At 40.4% G+C, this 27,379-nt stretch overlaps 1 protein-coding gene across 6 annotated transcripts; it reads left to right on the top strand.

Moving 5' to 3' along the window:
- KMT5B (lysine methyltransferase 5B) lies at positions 1-27,379 on the top strand. Of its 6 annotated transcripts, none has more exons than XM_063158746.1 (10): positions 1-575; positions 7,218-7,454; positions 8,104-8,251; positions 16,918-17,083; positions 18,290-18,399; positions 20,158-20,324; positions 20,974-20,993; positions 21,154-21,290; positions 23,024-23,220; positions 24,570-27,379. In XM_063158746.1, the coding sequence occupies exons 2-10, from the start codon at positions 7,301-7,303 to the stop codon at positions 26,033-26,035; spliced, it is 2,565 nt and encodes an 854-aa protein (XP_063014816.1). In that variant the 5' UTR covers positions 1-575; positions 7,218-7,300; the 3' UTR covers positions 26,036-27,379. The 6 variants fall into 6 exon arrangements, with proteins under 6 accessions (XP_063014816.1, XP_063014819.1, XP_063014817.1 ...); XM_063158749.1 differs by having other exon boundaries at positions 3-575; positions 23,024-23,211; XM_063158747.1 differs by having other exon boundaries at positions 560-575; positions 7,215-7,454.

Below are 27,379 nucleotides of genomic sequence, written 5' to 3'. Positions count from 1 at the left end.
GAGCGCAGGGGCACTCGGCGTCTCCCCGGACGGGGCGAGGAGGTCGCGGGCTCCGCCGGGAGGAACAAGAAGAAACTTCGGGGCGCGGCGGCCAGCGCGGCGCTCGCCTGGCTCGGCAGGGCGGCGGAACGAGGGCTCCCCGCAGGGAAAGAGGAGAAGGACGAGGAAGCGGCGGCCGGTCCGCGCCGCCACCCCGCGGGGTCTCTGCGGGGGAGCCCGGGGGACTCTTTCTCGCGGGGCGCGGCGGAGGGATCTCCAGGCAGCTCTCCCCTCCGCCTCCCCTCTGCGCCGCTCGCCCCTCGGCGCCGCCATCTTGGATTTTAATCCGCCATTTTTTTTCCTCCCCCCACTTGGAATTATTTTTTATCACTATCGCCGCTTTTTTTTTTTTCTCCCCTCTTCCTTAGTTTTTCTCCCCACTCCGCCCCTCCCTGGCTCGGTCTCCACTTTCCCCCCTTCAGCTTCCTCCCTTTCCCTTCCCCCCCCCCCCCTCCCGCACCCTTGCCTTTGATGATTCATTTTCCCCCGGTGGCAGCGGGGGCAGCGCCGGCGGCGGGGGACCCCAGCGCGGGGCGGTGAGTTTGGGTCTCTGGGGAGGGTCTGTGTGTGCTCTGTGGGGCAGGGGAGGCGCCGGGGCCGTGAGAGGGCTGCGCCCCTGAGCGCGGGGGGGCCGTGAGGAACCGCGCCCGGGGTCCGGCAGCGTGCGGGGCCGCCGCGGGCCGGGCGGGGGCGGCCGTCGGGGCGCTGACAGCGGCGGGCGCAGCGGGGACCCGCGGGCGGAGGGGCGGCCGCGGGCGGGGCCGGGCCCCGGGGCCGGGGGCGGTGGGGGCCGCGCGGGGCCGGGGCGCGCGGCGGCGCCGGCGCGCGGAGAACGCCAGGGGGCAGCAGCGGGCGCGGGGGCGGCGCCGCCCGGGCCGGAGCCGGTCCCGCTCCCCTTTCCGCCGGGCCGGCCCTGCGCTCCGGGCCGGGAGTGTCTGCCCGTTCCAGTAGCTCTGCCTCTGGGTTGATGGCTTTAGTGACCCGCTCGATCTTGCCGCGGTTTGATGGAACGGCCAGACTAGTTGCCTTGGGGGTTTTATGGTATGTTTTTTTGGTGGGGGTTGTTTTTTGTGGATTTTTATCGGATGATACGTGCCATTAGGGAAGGAGTAAAAGGCACGTATTTGCCCAATATCTGTATCTGAAACTTTAAAGGGAAGTTACCTTTAAGACGTTATTCTCGGAATCGCGAAAACCGGTGAGTGAGAGGGAGAGTGCGTGGTGTTTTGTCAGGGTGTGTCCAGGCAGTGTGAGAACCTGAAGTGTAGAACTTTGTGGAGTTTTCTGGTGCGTTAAATTCAGTGCTGAGAAACATGTCTCAGGACAAGACGACAGTCTTAAGTTGTGCCGGGGGAGGTTTAGCTTGGACATCAAGAAGAATTTCTTCACAGAAGGGGTGATTAGACATTGGAATGGGCTGCTCAGCGAGGTGGCGGAGTCACCGTCCCTGGAGGTGTTTAAGGAAAGACTGGACGTGGCAATTAGTGCCATGGTCTAGTTGAAAGGGTGGTGTTCACTCACAGATTGGACTCGGTGATCTCAGAGGTCTTTCCCAGCCTAATTGATTGTGTGATATGAGACGGCAATATGATCAGTGTTTAATAGTGTCACTATAAATACACACTGGCAGGTTTTTATCAATGAGGTTAAAATTGTAGGATAAGTTCTCATAGAGCCATGCCTTGTTTCCATAATCTGACCACTATAACTACAGATGCAGCTGCTTCAATTTTCATTAATACTGAACTGTTCAGTTCTTTGCTTTCTTCCTTGCAAGTAACAATATGGGAGGAAATCAAGACTTACTTGGTTGAAAAGTTGGATGTTATTGTTTCTTTGTCAGGCCGTTTTCTTATTAGGACCAGATAGACACAGACATCTCTGCTTTATGCTCACTGGAGCTCACAAACTGGAAATTCAGACTTATTTAAAGCACTTGCTTAATGTATTGCATTTAAATGAATGAGTGGGATGATGTATCCTTGTATACTCAGTAACAGGACTGATTAGGCTCTTGAATGCTTTTTTTGCTCTGTTAGCACTGTCCTATTCCAGGACTACATTTCCCAGCATGCTGTTCCCTGCAAACGGCACATGCTTTCAGGCAACAGACTGTTGCCCAAGTCAGCATACTAAGTGTCAGGTGCGATACTCTTGTGCCAAAACAGAGCTGTGGTTTGAGGATGCAAAGAAGTCTCAGCTGAAGTACTCCTGACCACTTCCCTGACCTTGCGTGCTCCCTCTGCCCCATAACATCCACTCTTGGTTCAAGCCTGCCGGTTCAGATTTGTCTGGTAACTCCCCTGATTCAGCGACTGAATCATTCAGGTCACTTGGCTCTGCATTTGTTTCACTGGCACAGAGGGGGGATGGCATGGAAGAGGGCACAAGCAGCTGGTGGAGCAGCAGTGCTCCTTTTGGAGTTACACTGGTTTGGAGCCTTCATTGAACTGTTTGACCCAGCCGTGGTGGGGCTGCCCCAAACTGAGCCTGAACCTGTGTAAGTCACATAGCTGCACACACACAGAGCTAATTTGGGTCATGGAGAAGTCCACGGAGCGCTGGCATTGGTGGAAGTGTTTGTGTGAATTGGCAAGTGGGAGGAAGGAGGTTCTCCCTCTCCTGGAAGCAGCTGAGCTTTTCTATTGTCTCTGTGAGTGCTGAACGCTGGAGTCGTTGCAGTGACTTGAGGGAATCACACAGGCTTTGGGGAGCTGCTCAGCCCCACCCTGAGAGAGCACCCCGTGGAGGACACGGCAGAGCAGAGGAGGAGGGGCAGGAGCTGCTCAAGTGTCATTTGCTCTTTGTCACTCATTTTGTGCTGCTACTGGATTGCTGCTGTGCCTGTGCTGTGCTTGGATTAGTATCCAAATTGACACACAAAAATCGTGTGGCTGCACAAGAAAAAAAGGGGAATGAATGTACAGGCCAAGCTATTGGTGGGAGACCGGAGCCTGGGTTTGGGTCAGTTTTGGATCCAGGTGTGCTCTCCCAAACCTGCATCCTGGGGCTGCAGTTCTGCAACAGCCTGGACTGACCTGAGTCAGTTTTGACACAGTACTACAGACTCCCTGTGCCATTATTAATACGTGTCCAGTTCTGCACTGATCTTATTCTCAGCACTAATGAGCTGAAGAGAGCCACTCAAAAACATTTTCTGAACCTTCAGATTCAGTACTCTCAGGTCTTCTCAACAAGACTTGAGACTGTTCTGAATAGCTCCTTAAAGCTGTGCAAGTTTTCCTTCAGCTTTGATTTTGATCAGTCATTTTTATTCTGGTGATCCCATAGGAAAACTAGTTGCACAGTTTTGCTCTGCTTCCCAAATTCCAAGGTCTGTTTACTTTTTGTAGGGTTACCAATATTGAAACCTTTGTCTTTTCTCTTGATACCTCTGATTTGTCCAGAAGAGCTGAGACTGGGTTGTTTGTTTTTGGTTTTGGTTTTTTGGTTTTGTTTTTTGTGTGTGCATTTCTTATATTTGTTTTAGGTCACTGTCTTGTTGAGGAAAACTCTCTTGCAGCTATTGTTAATTAAAAAAAAAAAAAAGACAAGCAAGCCAAACTGTAGGTGTTTGAGTGCTTAAAAATAATTTTTTTAAAAATCCATAAGCTGTATTTTAAAGAAGGTCTGTTGTCTGTCTGTACTAATTGTGTTTGTGCTTCAGTTTTCATTTTTAAGGGTACTGTTGCAATGAAATGCCAGATACCTCAGTGAGAGGTACCAAATGCAATTGAGCTATATTTTGGCATTTGAGGAAATGTGCCTGTCAAACTAGCATAATACAATTGCTAAAGGCAGTGTGATTTAAAGAGTAGTGGTGTTATTAATAAAGGGTTAAAGCAGCATTGTGGTCATTTATATTGAAATGCCAAAGGTCCCTTGGAAGCTCTAATTGTGCTGGTAAACTTCATGGTCATAGTAAACCTGAAGTCCTAAGTGGTCCAGGTGCAGTGTTAGGTTTTGATGGCAGAGCTCTGTGGCAACAGTATGTGATGGTGTAAGTATATTTGAGTGTTTTCTTGAATGGGAAAATAGTGTTCATCTCCCTTTTCTCCCTCAGTTCCTAAAGGACTTGTCAGTATGAATCTGATGTAGAAAGCAGTGAGAACAAATCATGTCAGAAGGTATCAGTACCACACGGTGGTGGTTAGTGGTGCATCTCTTCCTTCCTTTCAGGTTTTCTGTTGGCATTAGCAGCTGAGATATTCATGGGGAAAGGAATCCTTGCTGTTGTTTCTGGCTTTTGGTATCATGTCTGGAAAGGTGGTTTTGGGTACTGGGAGAAGGAATCACAGAGTCACAGAATGGGTCAGGCTGGAAGGGACCTCAGTGGGTCCTCTGGCCCAACTCCCTGCTCAGGCTGGGCCATCCCAGAGCACACGGCACAGAGCTGTGTCCAAATGGATCCTGGATACCTCCAGTGAGGGAGACTCCACACCCTCTCTGGGCAGCCTGTTCCACTGCTTGTTCACCTGCACAGTAAAGATGTTCCTCCTTGTATTCAGGTGGAACTTCTGTGCATCTCTTTCTGCCCACTGCCTCTTGTCCCATTGAGTAGTGGCTGAAGAAGCACACTTGCAGTCTCTAAGTTTGTCATTTGGCTGATACTAGAAAATAGAGGCAGCAGTAGATTGAGACAGAGGTTTTCTTGCTCATTAGGCTGATGAGCCCAAACTAATAATGATTTTTTTAACCAGAATTTTGCTATGCATCACTAAATGGCCTGATTTTGTTTGAGGAGGACTTATGTTGCTGTCTATATCAATCTCTTTTGGAGCAGAACAAAGTGTTTTTCCTAATGTTTAGTACAGTTTGAGTATCATTCTGTGGCCACGTTGCTGCTTACCTTTGCAGTGGTCCCTTCCTTGTCTTTGCTGTTCCTGGGTAAGCAGAAGTGAGTGAGCACAGGCAGTACTCACCCTGCCCAGAGGGCCCTTGTGAGAGGTGCAGAGAAGTCTCTCCATGCAGGGAACGCCTTTCCTTCACCCACTGTGGCTGCTGCACCTGGGGACTGTCAGAAAGTACCACAGTAAGCATTTCCCCCACACTGCTGGATGCAATGCAGCATTCACCCACACTGACTTCATGGGCGTTTCATTCCCCTGTCCTGCTTTTGGGCTGTAGCCAGCACAGTGTGGAGTTCAGTCCTAGTGTACAAAGACACCGAGACTGAGTTTCATGCAGCTCTTTAATGTAGTTTCTGTTCTAACGCTTTTCATTACCAATGTTACGAAAGCATGGCAGAATGGGGGTTAATTAGAGTATATAGACCTGTAAAATTAATAGTTTGAGATGTAAGAAAAGAGAAGTTTGAGAGTTGACATCAGAGTCAGTCAGTGGCAGAGCTTCACAGAGTTGCTCTTCTGACAGGTGGGATGTTTAACAAGGAAGTTTAAGGGTGTTGTTTGGTTGTTTTTGAAGTGTTGTTGGGTTGGGTTTTTTTTCAGATGTATGATATGATATGATTATTATAAGTTATGATAAACTTACACGTGTATGTTATCAGGAAGCTCTGTGAAATAAAAAAAAGCCTATCCAAGGGTGTTTTGGTGGTACCTTGTAAAAGAGCTAGGTCTACCTATAGTTGAATGAATAGAATTAATCTTGAAGTTAAAGAAAATCCCTTCTATTACTGGGAGCAAGAAAATTCTTTGTCCACTGAAACTATTTCAATTCTTTTTCTTGATATTGATGCAGTAACTGAGCCAGTTTTTGCTCAGTGTGATTCTGTTACACTTTGTTGATAGTCTTTACTGCCCTTCTTTATCAATTTGTAAAAGGTTCTAAAACCTGTCCAGATCTGGGTGATATGTTCTGGTAAGATGCTTGAGCCAATGTGTCTGTTAATATACAACAGAGTCTTTACTGTGTTTCCTTAATTGCTTCAATCTTCTGCATCTTTGTAAATAACTTAATTACAAATCATCTGGCCATAAACATTTCTTTAGGTAGCTGGATCACATAAGTGGCTAACAGAAATCTAGTAATTTACTGCTCTTACCTGATAAAAAGCAGAATTTCTACAAAACACAGTATTTCTAACATCTCTTAGTTTGTTTTTCCCTTTCTTCCATCAGATTGAAATGTGTGTTGCAATGGCCTGTTACCAGCTGTGAGCAGAGCAGTGCTTTTTTATATAATTGCAGTAAAGTGAAAAGGCATAATTTATTTCTTTGTGAGGAAGCAGTAGGGAGAAGGGTGAATTAAAATCAAGAGAATCAATTACTAATGTGTAAGTGCAATTGTAAAATAATTTTGTAAATCGGATCTTTTCCTGCAAGTTATACATAGTGAGACACAACTGTGTACAAAAACATTATTAGCTTTCTTATAATTATTTATGTAAAAGACATTGAGACTACAGGCAAAAACTAGCATGTGCTGTGCTGTACTGTAAAATTGCAACTCTGCTTGTGACCCCACTTAGTACTGGCACGTTGAACCGGGTGTGTTGTGACTGGTTTGTTTTGTAAAATGGAATAGTAAGAATAGTAGCCTGGGTTCTCTAGGTCATCATTGAGGGTTTCTTGAGCTCTGATTTTTGAATAAAGATGTAAGATCTTTCCCCTAACCCCATTCCAAAAATGTTTATTTTGTGGTTGGGTTTTTTCCTTTGTTCTTCTAAACTGTGCTCATCTTTAGTTCTTGGAGGATGCATGTGAAATGGTCTTTGCTGTAGAGTTCCCAGTAGGTTATGAGTTTTATGAATTAGGAGATAGAATCTTTATTGGATGTGTATTTTAAAATCCTCTGGGTCTGGAGTCACATAGCTGTGGCACGTAAACCCACGTGTACGTATGCTAGTACAGGTATATCTGTGGGGATAGTCCATTGCTAATGGCAGCTTAAAAATGAGCTGCCATTAGCAATTGATCAGCTCCAGGATTCTGTCCTTGCTGCCAGATGCCATTGTAAGCTGTAGGACGGTCCTTCACCTGTTCACAGTTCTGTGTACTGATGCTAATGAATGGCTTTTCTTTCTTCCTGATGCAAATGCAGATTGCCATCTTTTCTCCCACCTTTCCCCACTTTCTCTTCGGGGGATGAGGGTGTGTTTCAGTTTTCTTTTACTACTACTATTATTATTGTTGGGGTATTATTACTATTTTTTTAACTCTGTGTCTTGAAAACAGTTTCCCAGTAAGTTCTAATCATGTTTGTTTTACTTCCAGTAGGAATTGGAACTGAATTTATTCATCCACTTCTCCACGCCTTTTGAAAAGTGACTAAATGCAACTGAGTCAGATTGTCTGTGGGTATGAAGTGGCTGGGAGAATCCAAGAACATGGTAGTGAATGGCCGGAGAAGTGGAAGCAAGTCGTCTAATGACCACGCACAGACCAAACTGCAGCATGCAGGAAAGGAGAATCCAAAGACGGGCAAAAATGGAGTTGAGAGAAGATCAAGCAGATGTATGTACATGTTTCTGCTGCTTAGTGCTATGATTCCCTTCCTAGTGTGCCAGCCAGGCTTCTGTCTTACCTAACTCATGAGGGAGATCTGCAGTCAGCATGGAGCTAACATAAAAATATTAGTTATTATGGGTTTTCTGGATATGTGAACTCCCTTCAGGAATATAGATTTCTTCAAATCACTTTAAAAGTCAAGTAAGAATAACTGGGTGTAAATTAATTTTGAACTGTTGTAATTATAAAATGCATGATTGGCACTAAGTGACAACTAGTATGATTTGAAGTGGATAACATCTTTTGAAGTCCTTGCCCAGCTTTCAGTGAATACACTTGTAGAAGTAAACCCCATTTTTTAATCAAGTCACATCATTAGCCATTCTGCAGCAATTCTCTTTAAAACCTTATAAAAGGTTTTAAGGAATATGGATTCTTATTTTGCTATTGGTCTGGGATGGAGGATTAAATGCAAATTAGTCCTTTATTCAGATGTCCTTTACAGTCCTTTATTCTGCTTCTCCAAGTACTTTGTTGTCTTCCTCAACTGTTCTGTATTTTTTGCCTCAAGCCTGTGTGTCTGTCTCTCCCCAAATGTAGCTGGGCTCTATAACAACCCTTAAGTGATATCTAATTTGTGCTCTCTTATTTGCAGGTAGCGGTGCTTCAGGATTTGAGGGACAAAGTCGTTATGTGCCTTCCTCTGGAATGTCTGCCAAGGAACTCTGTGAAAATGATGACTTAGCAACTAGTTTGGTTCTTGATCCCTATTTAGGTTTTCAGACACACAAAATGAATACTAGGTAACTTGTCTTTATTTTTCTAGAAAAGAATTCATCCTCTTAGTTGATGTAAATCAGCAAAACCGTGGAATTTTGTGCATGTTTTAAGAAAGTGAAAGAACGCAAATTTGTGAGTAGCTTCTGCCTTTAAAATGGTGTTGCATGTGGGTCTGGAACTCAGCACTACAAATGCAGCCTCTCACAGTGCTCCATCATAGGGCTTTCCATTAGTCTCGTGTATTTGTGCTGTAGAACTGGTTGGTAATAGGCACCGTTTTCTAGCTTAAACAGTAAACTAATTGTAAGTTTGAAACCAGTCATTTGAAAGTATTCAAAGGCAGAAGCCAGTGGTTGGTAACTCTTCTGTTTATTCCATGTGCTGGATGCTTTATTTTTCCTTCCTTACTCTTAAACAACGGAAGAAAGATGTAGCTCCTGAGCCAGTTCAGTGTTGGTGCTACTGGATCTGAAGTTCTGGCAGACCCCTGCTGAAGGGATGGCTCCTCAGATGTGTCTGTATGGATGAGATCAATGAGTGTGCCAGCTGGAAACTTGCTTACCAGAGTTGCCCCTACTTTTGCACTGTTACGCATCCGTGTGAATGCTTTGATTGTGAATTCTGTGTGGTCTCAGGGTTTAGCAGTTTGTGCTTCTCCCTCTGTTACAGATGTATCACTGATGATAACTGTGTTCTATAGATCTCTCTTAAGCTTGTCTGCATGTAAGATCTGTATTGATTGCACAATGGAGAAACTCTAAGTTTCTAAGGACTTGTATTGCAATAATACATAGTGCAATAATAAGAGCTGGAGTTTCCTGGCAGCGCATCACGGGAAACAGACTCTCAGCCCTTCAAACTGTTGCTGGGACTATTTTTAAAGGACAGTTCACCTGTGCAGCACAGTCACATGCATATAGTATCAGTTAAGCAAATTGCATGTATGCAATGAACTGATCGATTCAAAAATGACTGCTGGATTTATTTCTGTTGTCATATAACATAAATAGTTGTTGGTATAGCCTGAAAGCATCAGCTGCACATGAAATTGAAGCAGTGTGGTCCTAATAACTGTAAAGACTTACCCCAAAGAGATCTTTCCTTTTTGCTGGAGAGTGCAATATCCACCTTTAAGAAGAATATTGGAGTTTTTTCTCTTCCCTCCCTGCTGTTGGTTACAGTAGCACAGTCCAGGTAGATATTCTTACAGTTCCGCTTGAAGTGTCTTTGTATTTTCATCAGTTAATCAAGCTAAGAATATATGCTGAAAGGATTTTTTTTTGTTCTGTTGCATGAATGATAGTCTGCAGGTTTTGCACAGGTTGTTAGTTCTTAGGCTTTTTGTTGTGGAAATCATGCAGTCATTGTTTAATAGTTGGAGAAGCTACTTTCATGAATGGTGTTTTATGTTGATAGGTTATCTACTAAAATACTTATTTAATTACTATTTTGAACCAAAAAGCTACACAGAGGCCATCACGTATTTCTTCCTTTCTCAGATTTGTGAAACAGTCTTCAGGGACAGTAGTTAATAATCTTGGAGCACTATGGGAAGTACTTAGGTGAGGCTTCCAATTCCTACCAGATGCACGCCTTCTGCCTCTATCATACTGTCCTATTGAGAAAGTTTCTGATGTTGTAGTAATTGAAGTCCAGGCATCAGCATAGTTCTTGTTTATCTTTTTGGTGCAGTGATGACACATGCTTGTTACTGTGGCTGTGATGCTTAGATTACCTTTTTCCATCTAGTAAACTGTAGTCTTTCTAGTGCTCCTTACTGTTGTTTTAATGGCTTTGAGGGAAGGTGAGGGGAAAGCAGGTGTGAAAAAACTACTGCTTCCAAAATGCTATGTGCTAGTACCCAAATATTATGATGAAGTAGAATTGAAGATTTGCAGCTTATGTTTGGGCATCTTCTGCTTGAGTGCCATGGAGTCATATTAGTTACATAGTTTGTGTGTGGAGGTATGCTTAAAATACAACAGCCAGTTATGGTGGCAAGCAAAGATTTCCTGTTCCCTTGTTCTGATTTGTTTGAAGATGCCCTGTGAAAGTGTCTGTGCCACTGTTCTGCTGTGCTGTGTTGGAAACATGTAAGAGGTTTGCATTTTTGCAGCCCATTGCAGGTTGATGATCACTTACTGAAGTTCTTCCCCTTACCTTGGAAGCCAGGTCTGTACTTTTATATGCATGAGTGTCTTCTCTGTAAGTGCTTTTTCCCAGAGAAAGCAGGATGTTTTCAGAGTTTCCAACCCTTTTTACAGTCGCAGTTGTCATTCTTTCATCAATTTTGTAGCTCTTACCTCAACAGAATAGCAGCTTAGCAGTTAATAAAAGAAACCCCATGTCTTAGAAAGTATGTTCTTGTCAAGTATCACTGCTCTAAAAGGTTTTGTTGTTTTCAAATCCTGTTATATCAGCCTTTGTTAGTTTGTTCTGGTAAAAAACAAAACTCATTTTGCAAGCTACACTTCCTGGGTTGAAAGTTTACAAACACTAAAGATTAAAACTGACACTTGTAAAATGCCAAGTGAGTTCTTGCCTGTTTTATCATTTCTTATTTTTGGGTGCTTTTCCCGAGGCTGAGCACTGAATCTTGAAGTCACATGCCTTAGTGGCTAATCTGCTCTTTATCCTATCTCACATACCAAGGTGTTACTGTTCAAACCTGAAGCCAGACTCCCAATCATGTGCTCCTGTTACCAGTCAGTGTTGTTTCCTGGTTCCCTAAAGCACCAGCATCATGCTAGGGGATACTGAGAGCACTTCCAGTGCGTCTCCAGATCTGCAAATGGTTTAGGAAGTCGGATATGTTGTGCTCTGTTTGCTGCTCTTAGTGAAGTTACAAGCAGGTGTGTGATGTGGGTGGTTTTGTCTGATTACATGGGACTAAAGGACCAAGCCTTCAGAATTTCTGTTTTCCATTGGAAACATTAAGTGCTTGGGGATGATGTACAGGAAGCTGCTTCTCTCGACACTGCCTCAGGAGCAGTCACTGACTTAGGTGACCAAACTTGACAGGGTACATCACTTTTCATCCCTTAGAGTCACCACCAGGCAGTAGAGACAAAAAGCACAAAGCAGAAGCCTGTGCTGAATCTCCCCTGCGTTCTTCGGCTCATTTCAGTATAATAATTGAAGAGTTCAGTGTTCATCTTGAGTAAGGTCTGGAGGCTGAAAAAGTGATGTGGGTTCTGCTAATTAAGGTTATGTGGCCATACAGTTCAGCTTCAATGTTGTAGTGCTGTGGAGATAGTGGATTCAAGGTACACAACTCTTATGTAGTGGTAACCTGGTTCAAAGTGAAGCTTTTACATTCTTCAGACCTCAGTGTCTGTGTACTTTACAAAATTGTTTTTGACTTCTGCATAAAATCTGATGTTGCCATTTTTTCTAGATTATTTTCACCGATAGCTTAATTCAGTAAAGTCCTTTACCTTGCTCCTGATTGTCTTCCTTCATTGTATATAAATCACACAGTGATTGCATTGGAACCAACTGTTTTGCTGTTCCTGAATGTTTTTAATTTAAAAAAAAAAAAATCACAGCCAAAGAAACACACTAAACAACCATGGCCTGCCTCTCAAACCAACACCCACCACCCTACTTTTACAGTTTTTTACTTCTAGCTTCAACAAAAAGTGTTACATCTTCAAAACGTGGAATGGCTTGCATCCAGTGGTCATGTTAACTGCTAAATTAAATTTACCATGTGGAGTGGCAGAACAGGATTAGAGGACAGTGCTAGGTTGTTGGTTTGGGGGGTTTCTTGTCTTCCCCATATTTATTTTTTAAAAGTACTTCTTTGCTAAATTGTGAGAATTTTATTTCTGTTCTCAGCTATATTGGAATTTTGACCACAGTGGTGTGTGTTTAATGTCAGTTCAAGAAATTTAGTAATGTGGATTACCTTTTTCATTAAAAGTGCTGTTTTGAAATTTGGCCTTTAAAGAACATTAGTTTTTTTCTGTATGAAAACACTGGCAATAAATGCTGAACAAGTTGATCATAACTTGTATAACCAGCTCTGAGGAAAAAATGCTCACACTACAGGCTTGGGCAGGGAGGAAGCCAAAATCTATGCTAAGTAAGTTTATGCTTATTTTAAATAGATGATTTTCAATTCTTGTTCTGCTATCTTGAATGCTTAGCAGGCTTGCAGTTTCAGCTTTTGTGCTCAATCTCTGGTACTAGGTGGACATAAGCTTGCTGTTTTCCAGAGTTGCTTAAATAGAAATACCATCCAGACAAGGTGCCAGTTGTTCAAAGGCTAATGGGTTGATATGGTTTTGATAAATTCACTCTTCTTGATGTTCCCTAGTCAGAAGTTAAGAAAGAGGGTTTGGAAGTAAAACTCTTTATCATGCACTGATAAGCTGTTTGGAGTTCCATACTGGATCTCTTGCAGGACCAATTTATCCTTTTTGTTCAAACTCACTGCTCTCAGTGACTGAGACTGAGCGAGGTGCTGTGCTTCTGAACTTACCAGAAACTCTCCTTTAACTTCCTTTATAGGCAAGCATCTCACTGACCTTTGGCTTTATACCTTGGAGTTCCAAGAGTCTTTAAGTACTCCTGAGGTAAGAGAAACTTGAGAGAGAAAGAGCTTTGCTTCCCCAAGCCATTTTCCTACGTCTTCCTTTTTGACACCATGTCAGTTTGTCCTTAATTGGGACGAGATCTTCTATCTGATTTTGAAACTGCAGTGGCCGCAGCTTTATCAGATCTCGTTGACTAGGAAAAAAAAGTATTTTCTAGAGAAGTGTGAGAAGTTTCTGTTCTGCAGGTTGTCAGGAAGAAGGGCTGATACTGTTTCTTTAAAGACCGTGTAGTAGCTGAGGTTTTCATTCCTTGCTCACTTCTAACACCTGACTGTCTTGCAGCAGGCCTCATGTCCTGTGAGACCTGACCTGTGAAGCTGCTCGTAGGGTGGCTCAAGGAGTCTGTGTCAGTGAGCAGATTCAAACAGCAACGTGTCTTGTTCAGTTTCCATGATGGAATTTAATAAGGGTACTGTTCAGAGGAGGAAACCAAGAGTCTGGATAAACAATTCTGATTTTAATTGCCTTTTTTTTTCCCAGAGACTGGGTTGGCTAGTTTGTTCTGTTGGTTTCCTTGTGCTCTTTCTATCTCTCTTCTTTGAACTAGTCACTTGTTTTACTGATACTTAAAAGTCAGTTTCTTTGGCTCATTTTATATGTATACATTTAGCTGTGGGGCCTTAGGCTCTTTTCATGGTGGAGTTCAGAAACAGTGTATAGATTCTTCCAGCAGATGTATAGGTTTTTGGGTTTTTTTTTTTTAATATCATGAGTAAATGTGGAAGCCCTCTAACACCAAAGGGTAATATACAAGGTTGCTTCTCAAAATCAATTGGCATTTTGGCTGCAAAAAGCTAATGAATAAACTAATTAATTATACTCCTGGGAGAAATGAAGTATCTATCAGCAGACCCAAATTCTTAAGGAACATTGGACTTCTGGGGTTTCTTGGTTTCTTCAGCATCTCAAATGAGAAGGTACCTTTTAAAGTATATATGGAGATACACCTGTGAAAGACTAAAGCTTTCATGAGGACTGTAGTATTCTGAATTTGCTTATAAACTTCATGTGCTCTCAGTGCAACTTACATGTGCTGTTGAACTGTGAAGAGCCCTCCAGCTCAGGCTCAGAGTGCACAGTGTCATTCTGTTTCATATGTTTGGGAACCCTTGGAGTGAAATGTTAAACATAATATTGGTTTCCAGCATCTTTCCCTGAACTTGTGGATACTTCTTGCTTGTTTGGATTCCTGTTTATCTTTTCTCATTATCTCTGTCTTGTCACTGTGTAAGAACAACTTTTTGACAGAGGTGCTGCAGAGAGTCCTTGGTATTAATCTTTGAGCCCCTGGGTGCAGAGAGTGATGTTCTTTGAAAAACCTAGTTCCTGTTTGAAATGCCTGCCATGCTGTCCAGCATTCATCTGACCGTGTCATTGTCTTGGGGCTTCTACCATCTCTTCATCCCTTTCTTGGTCCCAGCCATCTTTTTGGCCTTTGAAGGTCTTGGGCATACACTGACTATTGTACCTCGCAGGAATGGCATTACAAAAGTTTCTGCTAATGGCTTAAATTAATTCCACCAGCAGTATGGTGCATGAGACAAGGATCCATAGGGACACCTGCTGAATGTGACCCTTGGAGGTGTGCCAGTGACCTTCAGGGGCTGGGGCCAGGTCCCAAGCTACCTGAGGTAGCTGGGCAGGTAGACATCGAGTCAACCTCTGAGAATGTGTTGTGAAACACCTAAAATATGAGCTCTTGGGGCTGTAAGGTTTGCTTTGAATTGCTAGAAAATAGAGCGTGTTGATTCTTTAGGTCTTGAGACACTGTTAAGCTTAGCATCTGCTCTCCTTTTTTTATCTGTATTTCTTTCCCACACTGGTGGTTCAGTTGGGATCCTGCTTTCTTAGCTAGCCTAGAGCAGGCTTCTTGGTGATGAATAAGTATGATGATGTCTATCAGCACATACATTACTGTCTCAGGTGCTAATGCAATTTTGAATGTGATGGCTTTTCCACCCATCTTTGCTCCAGCAGGTCACTTAGCTAAAAAATTGTGTATTTCAACACGTGAAATACAGTGTAACAGAGAGGGCAGTTATTCATGTAGCCCAGCAAGAACAGACATAGCTGAAGACCAATTCTAACTGGAAATCCTGTAGGTTTTTCTCTTGTGTAATGTTTGCAGATAGAGGTGTAAGCAACATATTACTGTTACATGTTTGTGCAGATTGGTGAGCTCTCTACTTCTTCTAGTGTAAGTGCAGTTGGCTCCTTGCTGGGAAAGTTGTTTCTGGTTGAAATTGAAAGTGAGTGTGGGTCCTGTTCTGAAGCTAGTCAGTTCAGTTCACACTACATGATTTTAAATTCTACTCATGCATGAGGAAGCTCTGTGAGTTATGACTATCAAATCTGGGCAAAGTCTTTCCAGTTTTGGGAGAGCAGAGATACTTGTATGTGTGACTGGCAAGTTGGGGAAGACTTTGATGTGCTGCAGAACAAAAATAATGATTGTGGCATCTCTAGTTTTAGGGGAGTTTTCTTGCATGATAAGGTCTCATCAGCTTGTTAGGTAGTTAGCTTTTTGGGATGACAGGACAAGTATAATCTTTATTAAAGAGCTTGATTTGAAACTTCACGGCATGGTATGTGCTACAGTTGTAAGCAGGCATCTGTTTCTTAAATGATTCCTGCTGCCTTGTTCAATGTCATATCCCAGCCAGAAGTGAACTGAACCTGATGTCTGCTCCTTACTCACCATGTCCTCTGAAAGCCCACAGGTTTATGCTGATAAATTTTGCTGGATTCAAAAAGGTCTAAAAGGATGCTTAGTTATTATGTCACAAGGAAGTGTTTCAGATGGAGATTTGAGAGATTTATAAAAGCAGTAGCATGGAACGCTGAGAACCTGCTGAAAGTGATTCTGGGCTTAGGAGATCTGTCTTCATTGTATCAGGTGCATAAATACAGTCTTCCTTCTAAGGAAGGAAACTGAATCCTCATGGTTGTTACTTAGTTCTAATTAGACCCTTAGTATTTTAGTGAAACAAAATCAGGAGGTAACACTTTTTTGTTTCCTTTATACGAGTTGCATGGAAGAGGCAAATCTTCTGTAGTCATATTAAAATAAGTTACTTGTAACATTCAGCGGTCTAAGGTGACAGTAAGCCAGTTCATATGGCAGTTTAAAAAACAGGGTATCAGTGAGTAAGTTGATTGAGGTTTCCTTCCATCAACTTCAAGAATTCTTTTCCCCCTTGTTTACTTTTGTAATGAAATACAGATTTCATTTGGTAAGTAAGAGGAAATAAAATCAGCATAGTAATGCACTTCCAGCAAAAAGTAACAGGACTTACTCTTACATGTTTGCTCAAAACTCTTAGTTTGTTTAGCACTTCTGTCATATGCTCTGTAAGCAGAACATTCCAGTTGTAAAAAGAGCTGCAGAAAACTGTTTCTCATGATCCTGGTAAATTTTTATCTTTGTAAAGAGTCCCCTGGGGTGTGGCATGTATTTAAGAATACCCACACCCCACCTCTGCCCTAAAGTAGAGCATATAAGGGTATGTGCTCAGTCAAAGGCAATTTATAGGGATTTGGCAAAATACCTAAGTGTTGCTTTCTCTTGGTGGTTTTGTAGCTCAAAAATGGAGCTTCCACTTCTGGCAGTCATGCAGGTTTTTTTCTGTTACTTTTTCTCACTGAAGATACGAAGGGTAGCTTTTCGTAAATCTCAAGCTTTGGGAAGAAGGCAGAATTCTCTGCTGACGTACAGGTGTTAGTTTTCATATTTACATGCCCAAGATTTCCTGTGTGGGGGGAAAAAAATTTATGATTGCACTAACTTTTGGAACCTTAATCTTCCACAGATGTAGCATCTGCCATGCGTTAGTATTTGTAGACACTTCTTGTGTTGCCATTAAGAGCTGTATTTTGTATGAATGCACATGTTGAGTTTGCAATCCACATAAACCCATGTAGTGAATTCATCAGTATAAAAAGACTTTGGGTTTGGCAGTGGTTGGTCAGTGTCTTTATGCAGGGAGTTAAATATTTATATGGGTAGCAAAAGAGCTGTGTGCTGTAACTGAGAAAGAATTGAGAATGACTGATGGTGGACTGGAATAGTTTTATTTTTTTTATTTCAGATTTCGACCTATTAAAGGAAGGCAAGAAGAACTCAAAGAGGTGATTGAACGTTTTAAGAAAGATGAGCACTTAGAAAAAGCCTTCAAGTCCTTGACGTCAGGTGACTGGGCCCGGCACTATTTTCTTAACAAGAACAAAATGCAGGAAAGGTTATTCAAGGAACATGTAGGTGTATTTGTAATTAATGTGCTTTTTCAGATGGTTGAAAGGCAAAGAAAAAGTAAAATTTTCTTAAGTATACTATTAGCTATAGTAAAGCAATCAAGTGCTCTGTTATATGTTGTTTTACTGTTTTTTAAGAGAAACTTCCTTTGATTTTTAAAGCCTAACTAGACACACCCTTCTTTTTTTCTCCCTTGTTAACTTGCATTGCTTCATTAATAGAGTATAGAAAGGAAGGGGTTTTTTCCCCCCTTCATCATTTGTTTGTATTGTGGTTTGTTAGGGGGTTTTGTTTTTTTGGGGGGGGTTTTGGGGTTTGTTTTAGGGTTTTCTTACTTACAACTGGGTGATGATCAAATTGGGTGACAAAGGAAGATAAAGGAAAAGGGAGTAGCCTTGTTACCTCAAAATACCCCATTTGTTACAGGTGTAGGGGCTATACCCATAAGGGTTGTTCCTCCTCCGCTTCCCACACCCCAAATCTATTTTGTATGTAGCATAACAGTTTTTGATTCTCAAAGTTGAAAGGAAAAAAAATCATAGTACTGTTTACTTAACAAAAAAAGCTGCTTCTTCAAGAATGAGTCTGTTGTTTCAAGGTACAACCAAAAAGAATGAGGCCTCCTTTAAAATGCACCAAATGTAGTAATGCAAGAAAGATTTGGCAGAAAAAGTTCTGCTTTGTTAGAGTAGTTTTTAGAGTAACACAGTCACACCTCAACTTAAAAAAAAATTCAGCAGTCCCTGAATTCAGCATCTAGGTTTGTTGTGGAAGTAATATCATTTTTCAGAACTTCAAACAATAAAATGGATTTCTAGAGATTATTAGGTCTCAGTCGTTCTTAAAGATATGAACAGATTTCTTGAATGCAGCTATTCAGTGATTTTAAGAAAAAAAATTATTGATTTTCAGTAGTTGGACCAATTTTGGTCCAGGTATCTTTAATTTTCTTAAACTTTTTGGATAATCTCAATACCTGTGTGAGGATTACTGCAAGTCACTGTGAAGAAATAAGACCAACATAATATGTATGGCTTAAATGTATAGAAACATTATAAAACCTAGAAATGCATTTCAGCAGACAGCATCCTGCTCTAGTATCCATTTTGTGTGTGTTTTTGTACAGTTCACTTTCATTATTTATATAAGAAGTTCCTCACTGCTTTCATTTTACGGATAACAGACAAGTACTGGGTTTTTCATTGCAGGTGTTTATTTATTTACGAATGTTTGCAACTGACAGTGGGTTTGAGATACTGCCTTGTAATCGGTATTCTTCTGAGCAAAATGGAGCCAAAATCGTTGCAACAAAAGAATGGTAAGATTACTGTTGTGTTCTGTTTCTGTGAATTATTTGAAAGAATATATAAAAATATATTTTCAAGTGTGATTTAAAATTAAAACTGCAACCAGTGAAATAGATAGCAAAAACAGAGAGAAAATTCACTTTTCAAGTAACAATACAAAACTAAGTACTTAATACAGGATCTATGCCTCTGGAAGGTAGTCCTTTGTATGTTTGGGTTTGTGCATATAGTGTTCATTATACTTTTTTTTTTAATCTTGTTTTCAGTCAGGTAATTTTTTTTCTCTTTTCAGGAGTTGTTAGACTTCCATGAGAAACATGACATTATGGCAGATTTGTGACACAGCAAATAATTGTGTGGGAAATGATTTTTTTGCCATTTTTAAACGAGTGTTGTTTGCATATTTTGATTATGCAAGATAGATCTCTCCTGGAAGCACAAGGCTGGAATCTTAGTGTGCCCCATCTCACTTTGGCACATCTGAGTTTCGTTATAAGCATGTGTGTGGCAGCACCAGCAGATTCTGGCTTAATTCAGATTTTAAAGTCACTTCAAATATAGACACCAATTGTATGAGCTTTGCTTTGTGGCAGTACCTGTTCATAGCAGCACACCTGAGGTGAGGAATTGAGGTTGTGTTCACACTGGGATTGAGTGGCTGGACACCCTGCTGGTAGCAGCACAGCCTCCGCGTGTTGTAGAACCTTTAAATACGCTGAGGACTCCAGCTCTTCATGACCAGAGCTGAGGGTTCCACGATCATGATACAACCCAAAAAATACTGATTGGGTTTTGGGGTTTTTTGGGTTTGTTTGTATGTTTGTTTGGGGTTTTTTTTTGTTGTTGATGATGTTGTTTGAGTTCATCCCTTGACTGATTCTTTGTGGTAGAAGCTTTGCATGTAGGTGTGTTGAAAATAGATTAACTTTTCAAGCTCAAAATTTAGAGTAGCCTGAAAAGTGAGCAAGACAGGAGGGCAGCATCTTAACCCTGCTGATATCTGGAAACCTGTCAAGAATCAAAACTAGAGATTAGAGTTCTCAGTGCTCTCTGTCAAAGGAAAAATTTGCACTTAAAAAGCTTTGCTTTTAGTTTGTGTCCTTCATATACATTTAGTATCTCCATGGTCATCTCTGTCAGAGTAATGTGGAATGGCCACTGAGCAGTGGAAACAATGCCCACGCAAGAAAATGGAAACTGTGCTTCCACTAGACTGAGCATTCAGTGCCTCTGCACTGCTCTAGTCATGATGGCACATGGGCTGTCTGCACACAAAGGCTTCGTGGTTTTTTTGATTTTTGTAGGTGTCATTCCCCCTCCTCGCTCTATTTTAAGGGCCAACTTCACGCTGAAGAACTACTCATGAGTGAACATCTTGCTTGAATTTCTGCCTTTGTTAGAGTCACTAGTGGGCCTCATTTAATACGCCATGGAGCTTTAAGCATTTTCATTATGCTGGGTTTTCCTGGTCACAGGAAGAAGTTTAGGAAACACAAGCTAGAGCAGCTGGAGGAAGTCAAAATTTCTCAAGTGGTGATGGGGAGGGAGTGTACACAAATGAAAAGATCTTGCTTTTGGTTTTAACAATTGCAGAAGCTGAAGTAATCACCTCTTGCAAGGAGCCTCAGGAAATTGTAGAAACAATGGTCGTAATTGTTTCTGACGTCAGATTTGATGTAATTGATTCTATAACAACTTTTCTTTCCATGAAATTGTTTTGTAATTTTGGCACGTGTAGTCTTATTTCTGCTACTCTTTTTACATTAAAGGAAGCGAAATGATAAAATAGAATTACTTGTGGGCTGTATTGCTGAACTATCAGAAATGGAAGAAAACATGCTGCTGAGACATGGGGAAAATGACTTCAGTGTCATGTATTCCACACGAAAAAACTGTGCACAACTATGGCTTGGTCCTGCTGCATTTATCAATCATGGTGAGTAGTAAGTATAGGAAGCTTGTTGAAGAGCATAAGAAATTCAGAAGTGTTGTATATGAGCCAAACAGCACAAGAACTTGGAGAGAAATGTCCAAATCTGGCATACTGTATTAATGTAGGACAAAATCATACTGGGATTTTCCCAGCCAGAGCTGATCAGTTGTGAAACTCAGAGAAGGCTCTAGGAAGCAATGCTGTCTTCCTTGAAAGAGACATTGGAAGTAGCAGCTAAATTAGTGGAGCATATTGTGGGTTACCTTGAATTCTTTGTGAACTCAGTCAGCAGTAACATCTTTATTAGGTCAGCTTCTTATGGCTTTTTAACCTTTTGCAGAAACTTAGCTGATTGTGTTGCATTTGTGTACCAAAGGAAGAGCAGGTAGGAATTAAGATGAAACTGTTTACTCTAAAGAGGAGGGAAACTGGACATTTGTGATAGCATAGGGAAGAGCTCAGAAATGCAGCTATACAAAAGCAGGAATCTTTTGATGTATGGCTTTGTGCAGTACTAACTTAACTCCGAGTATTTAGTTGAGATTCTACAGTCTTTGAAGTCAAAGTGAATCCTTACTTTAGATATCTACAACTATTCATGTTTCAGGTCTTATCCACAGTTAATTGACTTTATCTTTTGGACCTTTTTCAGATTGCAGACCTAACTGTAAGGTAAGCAAGAAATTATAAATAAATAAAGTACCCTATTTTTTATTTCTTTGTCCTTCCAACTTTTCTTCCCCAACTGTTTTAGTTTTATTTCTTACTCAGATACTGTGCAGCCTTAATGATTAGCCTTTTTTTTCCCCCTTCCTGTCATCTGCTTCTCCAGTTCGTATCAACAGGCAGAGATACAGCATGTGTGAAAGCTCTAAGAGATATTGAACCTGGAGAAGAAATCTCTTGTTACTATGGAGATGGGTTTTTTGGAGAAAACAATGAATACTGCGAATGTTACACCTGTGAAAGGTATGCATGGATGTAAATGGCTTTCAAATAGAATTGGGCATATTCATGATCTATTTTGTGAAAGTGAAAGTCCTTTATTTATGAATACTCAGATTTTTGGACACAAAATAATTGCTTCCTACCTGTTTGCTATAATGTTTTTTTGTGTTGTTACAGAATGGTGATGATCCCTGAGAACTCTTGTGTTCTCTTAATCTGTTGATTCTGTTCTGGAGATTAGCTCAAACTAAGGCAGAACAAAACAGGGGTGTAGATTCTTAAAAATACTTGTACTGAATAAAGTAGAATTGGAAAGAAAAGCAGTTACAGCTTCTGCAAGACCATTGTGAACTGATCCCCAACTTTTGCTCTTCTTTGCGCTTGATAAAGCAAATTCCATTAATGTTTTATTTGCGGACCTGAAGTTCTCTTCTGCTGAGAATGGGCAAAGTAGTTTCTCACTCAGTGTTGTTAGAACTTGGGGGTTGTGTATTTGTAAATGTCTACTGGTTTGGACAGTATTTGCTTCTCTTTGTTCATCATTCAATATTTGTTTTTCACACGTGCTGTCCCAACCTGGTTTCTTCACATCGGTCAAAAGAATTCCATAGTTGGTTTTTGCCATGTTGAAACTTCTGCTCACTGTGAGTAGGGAGGATCAGCATCATCTGAGAGAGCTTCACTCAGTTCCAAGGGGACCTGCACAGAACTCACTGTTCTGTTTGATCCAACTGTAGGAAGAAAAACCTTATAAAGGACAAAATATTGTTCATATTGAGAAATAGCCTAGTGCACCTGCATACAAATAGTTTAATAATCCTACTTTCATTTTTGTTGGCTACTTTGGTCACTAACAAATCTTGAAATTAAAGAGAAAACGCTCTGGCATGGGCCTCCAAGCTCATGTGATGTTATGTCATTCCAAGTGAAGGGTGCAGCTGAGAGCTGCTAGTAGAAAAGTACTTCAGTCCTGGAGATTGTAAAGTGTTGAATAAATAGGCACCAGAATTGTTCTTCCCTTGATACATGGAGTGATGTGGGGTTTTTCTCAAGTGCTTTTGATCATTGATTTCAGTGTAATATGAGCATACTTTCTTTTTCAGGACAAACTAATGTCTGAACATTTTCATTAATTTGTTTTTGTATTTTAAGTACATGAAAATGTTATTTTTTAAAGCTAATGTTTGGGTAATTCTAACTTTAGGCATCTGCTTTTCAGTTACAAAGCTGTAGCAGAGGCAGTGAAATAAATAAGATTTTATTTTGGGGGGCATTAGTAAGGACTCATTTTTTGCTTGTTTCAAGATTGATGAGGCAAGAGTCACTTTGTATACCACAAAAAATTAATATTTAAGTGTCTTCATTTTAACTGTGCTGTAAAGAGTGTTAATTTGCAATGTTAAAACGGTGGGTTCTAAGGATCTGTGGGTATGTTTGGAGCAGTAGGAGATTTGGCACAGTACAATTTCTTTCAAGCCTCCACAAGTCATCACCAGGAAGATTTGCATCTCTCTGCATATGTCCATGTACTCTTCCTAGGTGATCAATCCTGCTCTTCTTGCTGGCCAGCTGAGGCATTTAGGCACCCAAGATGACAGGTAGAAGACAAAACAGCCCACAAAATGCTAACCAGTTTTGTGGCTATTGGTATCATTGATCCAGACACACTTGGGATCCAAAGTACTGTATATGAAACAAAGCTCTAAGTTTACATGAAGATTTATTAATACCTTGTGTCTTCTTTTTATTTGTAGACGTGGAACTGGTGCTTTTAAATCAAGAGTGGGATTGCCAGCACCTACTCCTGTGATTAACAGTAAATATGGACTGAGGGAAACAGACAAACGATTGAACAGACTTAAAAAGTTGGGTGACAGCAGCAAGAATTCAGACAGCCAGTCTGTCAGCTCTAACACTGATGCAGATACCACTCAGGAAAAAGGTAATGCAAGTAAGTAAGGGGAAAAGCTTGGAGTCTCTAAAGGCTTCACAAACACATGGAAAACTTCCACAGTGATGGAATTCCTCTCAGTGTTGAGGTGCTTCTCACATACTAGTCACTAAAACTAATTTATTCAAGAATCTGAAGGCAATTTAAACAATAAATTCATGGTTTTCCACAAGTGTTTGAAGAACAATAGGTGGTATGTTCTTTTGTTTTCTTTTTTTTTTTTATATCAAAGGGAAATATTTATAAACACGTCAGTTAAAGTCCTGCCAATAATTTCTGTATTTCAAAATGCAGTAAACTACCACAGGCAGTAGTATGGTTTAGGAAAGATAACTTACATAGTTTGAATTCTTAGGAAAAGAATTTTTAAGTAAATACTCTTAGTAGATATTGCTAAACAAATAGTTGTTTCCTTTAGACATCTTTTAAATTGAGCAGCTCTTCCCTTTCCACATCCAGAATTGATAGTTCAGGCACCTCTTGTGCAGTGAAAGTGCACAGTTAGTAATTTCAGAAGAAGAAACTGGAAAGGATTTTTGTTTGTAATCTTCCTGCAAAACTTCTCTCCATGGAGTAGGGAGTATGATTTATTTGGTTTCCCCACCTCCACCAACCTCAGTATGGGCAAAATACAAATAATTTAAACTTTGACTTAACTGATAAACAGGTTTGGAGCTATGTAAAATACTGCAGTTCCGTCTGTCTCCTGTTTGCTGCTGTGACATTAAAATAATGAAACACAGAAACAAAACACAAAACCCAACCAACCAATGGAAAAAAAACCTAAAAAATGTCCCTAAAATGTCCCTAAATCTTTTTAAGATCGCTAATTACCAGTATTTAGAGTTGCACCTCTGCTGAGCAGACAGAACTTCTTTGCTTGCCACAGTATGCAGTAGTTTCACCTGAAATTGAAACCATTACATTAGATAAAAGTATTTGGGTTTTTTTTCCTCCTTCTCCATGAAAAAAATCCTGGAGATAATGTTAGATCATGCTGACCATCAGATTTTATTGGAATAATACTCAGCAAAAGCTGTGGATAATGTCAAAGAGATTTTTTTTTTAATTGGTAGAAGAAGAATTTCAGTAAAAAGACAGCTTGGTATACTGTGGGTAGAGAAGGGGAAGTGTATCTGGAAATGCTGATGTACTTGTGGCCTGTTTAGCAATTCCTTTCATGTGTTGAGTTGCAAGTTAAGCAGTCTCATTCCCTACTACATACTGTCTGTTCTGTCTCATGGATTATTTTGAGGTTCCCCAAATAAATAAAATAACTGCAGTATTTGGGAGTGGGAAATTCAGGATACAAGTAGTATCGTAACAAAACTGCTTTTTTTTTTTTTCAGCTAACAGAAAATCTTCAATCGGCGTAAAAAAGAACAGCAAAAATAGAACATTAACCAGACAGTCTATATCAAGAATTCCAGCATCATCAAACTCTACCTCATCTAAACTAACTCATATAAATAATTCCAGGGTACCAAAGAGACTGAAAAAGCCTGCAAAGCCTTTACTTTCAAAGATAAAGTTGAGAAATCAGTGCAAAAGGCCAGAGCAAAAGAATGCTTCTCGAAAGCTTGAAATGGGAAATTTAGTTCTCAAAGAGCCTAAAGTAGTTTTGTATAAAAACTTGCCCATTAAAAAGGATAAAGAATTGGAGGGACCAGTCAAAGTTGCAGTCTCTAGCGGATGCTTAACGAGGCATGCAGCGAGAGAACATAAACTGAATTCTGTGAAAGGTGCTTATGAGCAGGGTGATATTGCACCCTGCACGTACATCACGAGGAGGTCGATGAGAACAAGGATGAGTTTGAAGGAGACCTCTGACACAAAGCTTGAACCAAATACATTGGATAGCTATAAGAGTAACTTGACTGGAACACAATCGGACACTGCAGAGCAGCAGTCTCGTGCGTTAAACGACAACGATGTGGCTCACGGACCATCACATAAAGGAGAGGGTCGGTGCCAGAAAAGTGATGCAGGCACATCAAAAAAGAAATCTCGACAAGGAAAGCTTGTGAAAGCATCTTCAAAAACAGAGGAAACTGATACTATGCACAACACGCCTATGAAGGATGAAGTACCAGATTTAATTAGTTCTCAATCAGAACTCGAAGACAGGAATAATGTGGTGGACACACCTGTTGGGTTCAAAGACTGTATCCCTGGATCTGGTGGCTGCTCCGTAACAACTGACAATTTTAAAGCAAAAGACAGCTTTAGAACTGCAAAAAGTAAAAAGAAAAGACGAATCACAAGGTATGATGCACAACTTATCCTTGAAAATAGCTCTGGGATCCCTAAACTGACTCTTCGTAGGCGCCATGATAGCAGCAGCAAGGCAAATGATCAAGAGTGTGATGGAATGAATTCTTCAAAAATAAGCATAAAATTAAGTAAAGACCATGAAAAAGATAATAATTTATATGTAGCAAAGCTAAATAATGGGTTTAACTCAGGATCAGGCAATAGTTCAACAAAATTAAAAATACAGCTAAAACGAGAGGACGAAAACAGAGGCACATACCCAGAGGACCTTCATGAAAATGGTGTGTGTTGTAGTGAAACTCTTTCCCTTTTGGAGTCAAGAATGGAAGTAGATGATTATGGTCACTATGAAGAGGAAACAGCAGATGAATCTTCATCAGAAGAGGACGATGAGGAGGAAGATGACTATGATGATGAATTTGATGACTTTATTCCTCTTCCTCCAGCGAAGAGATTAAGGCTTATTGTTGGCAAGGATTCAATAGATATTGATATTTCTTCCAGGAGGAGAGAAGATCAGTCTTTAAGGCTCAATGCATAAGCTTATAGGTCTTAAACTGACCTGGATGTCATTTCTAAAAAAAATTTAAAAATAATAAAAAAAAAAAATAGAAAACCCAACAAAAATTCCATTTGAATATTCCTCAACTAAAGAACTTTCTGAAAAACTTAGTGGCAGCACTTCTTTATTCACCTATCAGCGTAATATTGTAGAAAGTGTACAGCATACTGACTCTTCTTAAGTCTGATTTGTGCAGATTTTTATTGTACTTTTTAATAGCCTTCTTATGTGCAATTCCAAGTTAGAGGTAATGCTCTGTTGTAAAATAAAGGCTCAAGCAAAGTTACGAAATTGCATCAGATCTTTCCATGCAGGACAATGAGAATACAGTGTGGCTACAAAATTATTTTTGATCAGTAGGAGCGTTAGTTTGCTCTTACAATATTTGACTAAACAATTTACAAAATCATAGTAGCAGCATATTAAGGTTTTCTAGTATATGTTAACATCACCAGCAATGATCTACAGCTTTCCAATTTATTTGCTAGATGGTTTTTCCCCCCTTGGAGTTTGTCAGTTTTAACACTGTATGCTGTCCCAGACGTACTGTTTGTGGCCTTTGTTATAGTAGCAAACCGTTGGTTGGAAGTCAAATTGATTTCTTTAAAAAAAGAGAAAAAAAATATGAAAAGGTGTTGACAATTTGCTGACTTTTTAGTACATTATATGTACAAGGGTAGCAGTATGCAGAATAAAGTTTGGATATGGTGTATTTATTGCTTGTTACGTAAATTAAACACCTTGTATTTAACACTTTTCAATACTTTTAGATAAAATTGTTCTTTGCAAGAATGATTGGTGCTTATTTTTTCAAGAATTTGCTGTGAAATAATGTGATTACGACGGGCAACATTTATCCAATGAACTGCAGCTATCCTAAATTGGTTCTTCATATTTTTCTGTTGCACTTGTAAAATGCTACAAGGAATTTAAAGAAAAATCTATTCACTTTAACTTATGATAGTTTTATCAAATTAAAAACAACTAAGTCACAGCTTTTGTTCTGTGGTAACCTAAGAATTGTTTGTCTTTTAAGAACCAGTTGTAAAAGAATGAAAAAATATGTATATGTTGTAAATATTTGTGTGTTGTGAGAAATTTTGTCATAAGAAATTGAGATAACTTGCCAGAAAGGTTTTTAAGTTTAGAAATACATCCATGCCAATAAAATAGGAAACTGTAAACCTAGTTTTAAACTCTGCATCAGTTGGAGTTCTTTGCTCATACATAATTCACTTAATACTTCAGAGTCTGCTTTATAACAATGAAGAGCATCAGGGCGATCTTTGGCTCTTTGGTTTTTAATAAAAGAATGTTAGGAAA

The sequence above is a fragment of the Melospiza melodia genome, chromosome 6, assembly GCF_035770615.1.
Source record: "Melospiza melodia melodia isolate bMelMel2 chromosome 6, bMelMel2.pri, whole genome shotgun sequence".
NCBI classification, from domain to species: Eukaryota; Metazoa; Chordata; class Aves; order Passeriformes; family Passerellidae; genus Melospiza; species Melospiza melodia.
Note: the sequence above shows the minus strand (reverse complement) of the source record. Positions and strands in the feature narration are given on the sequence as shown.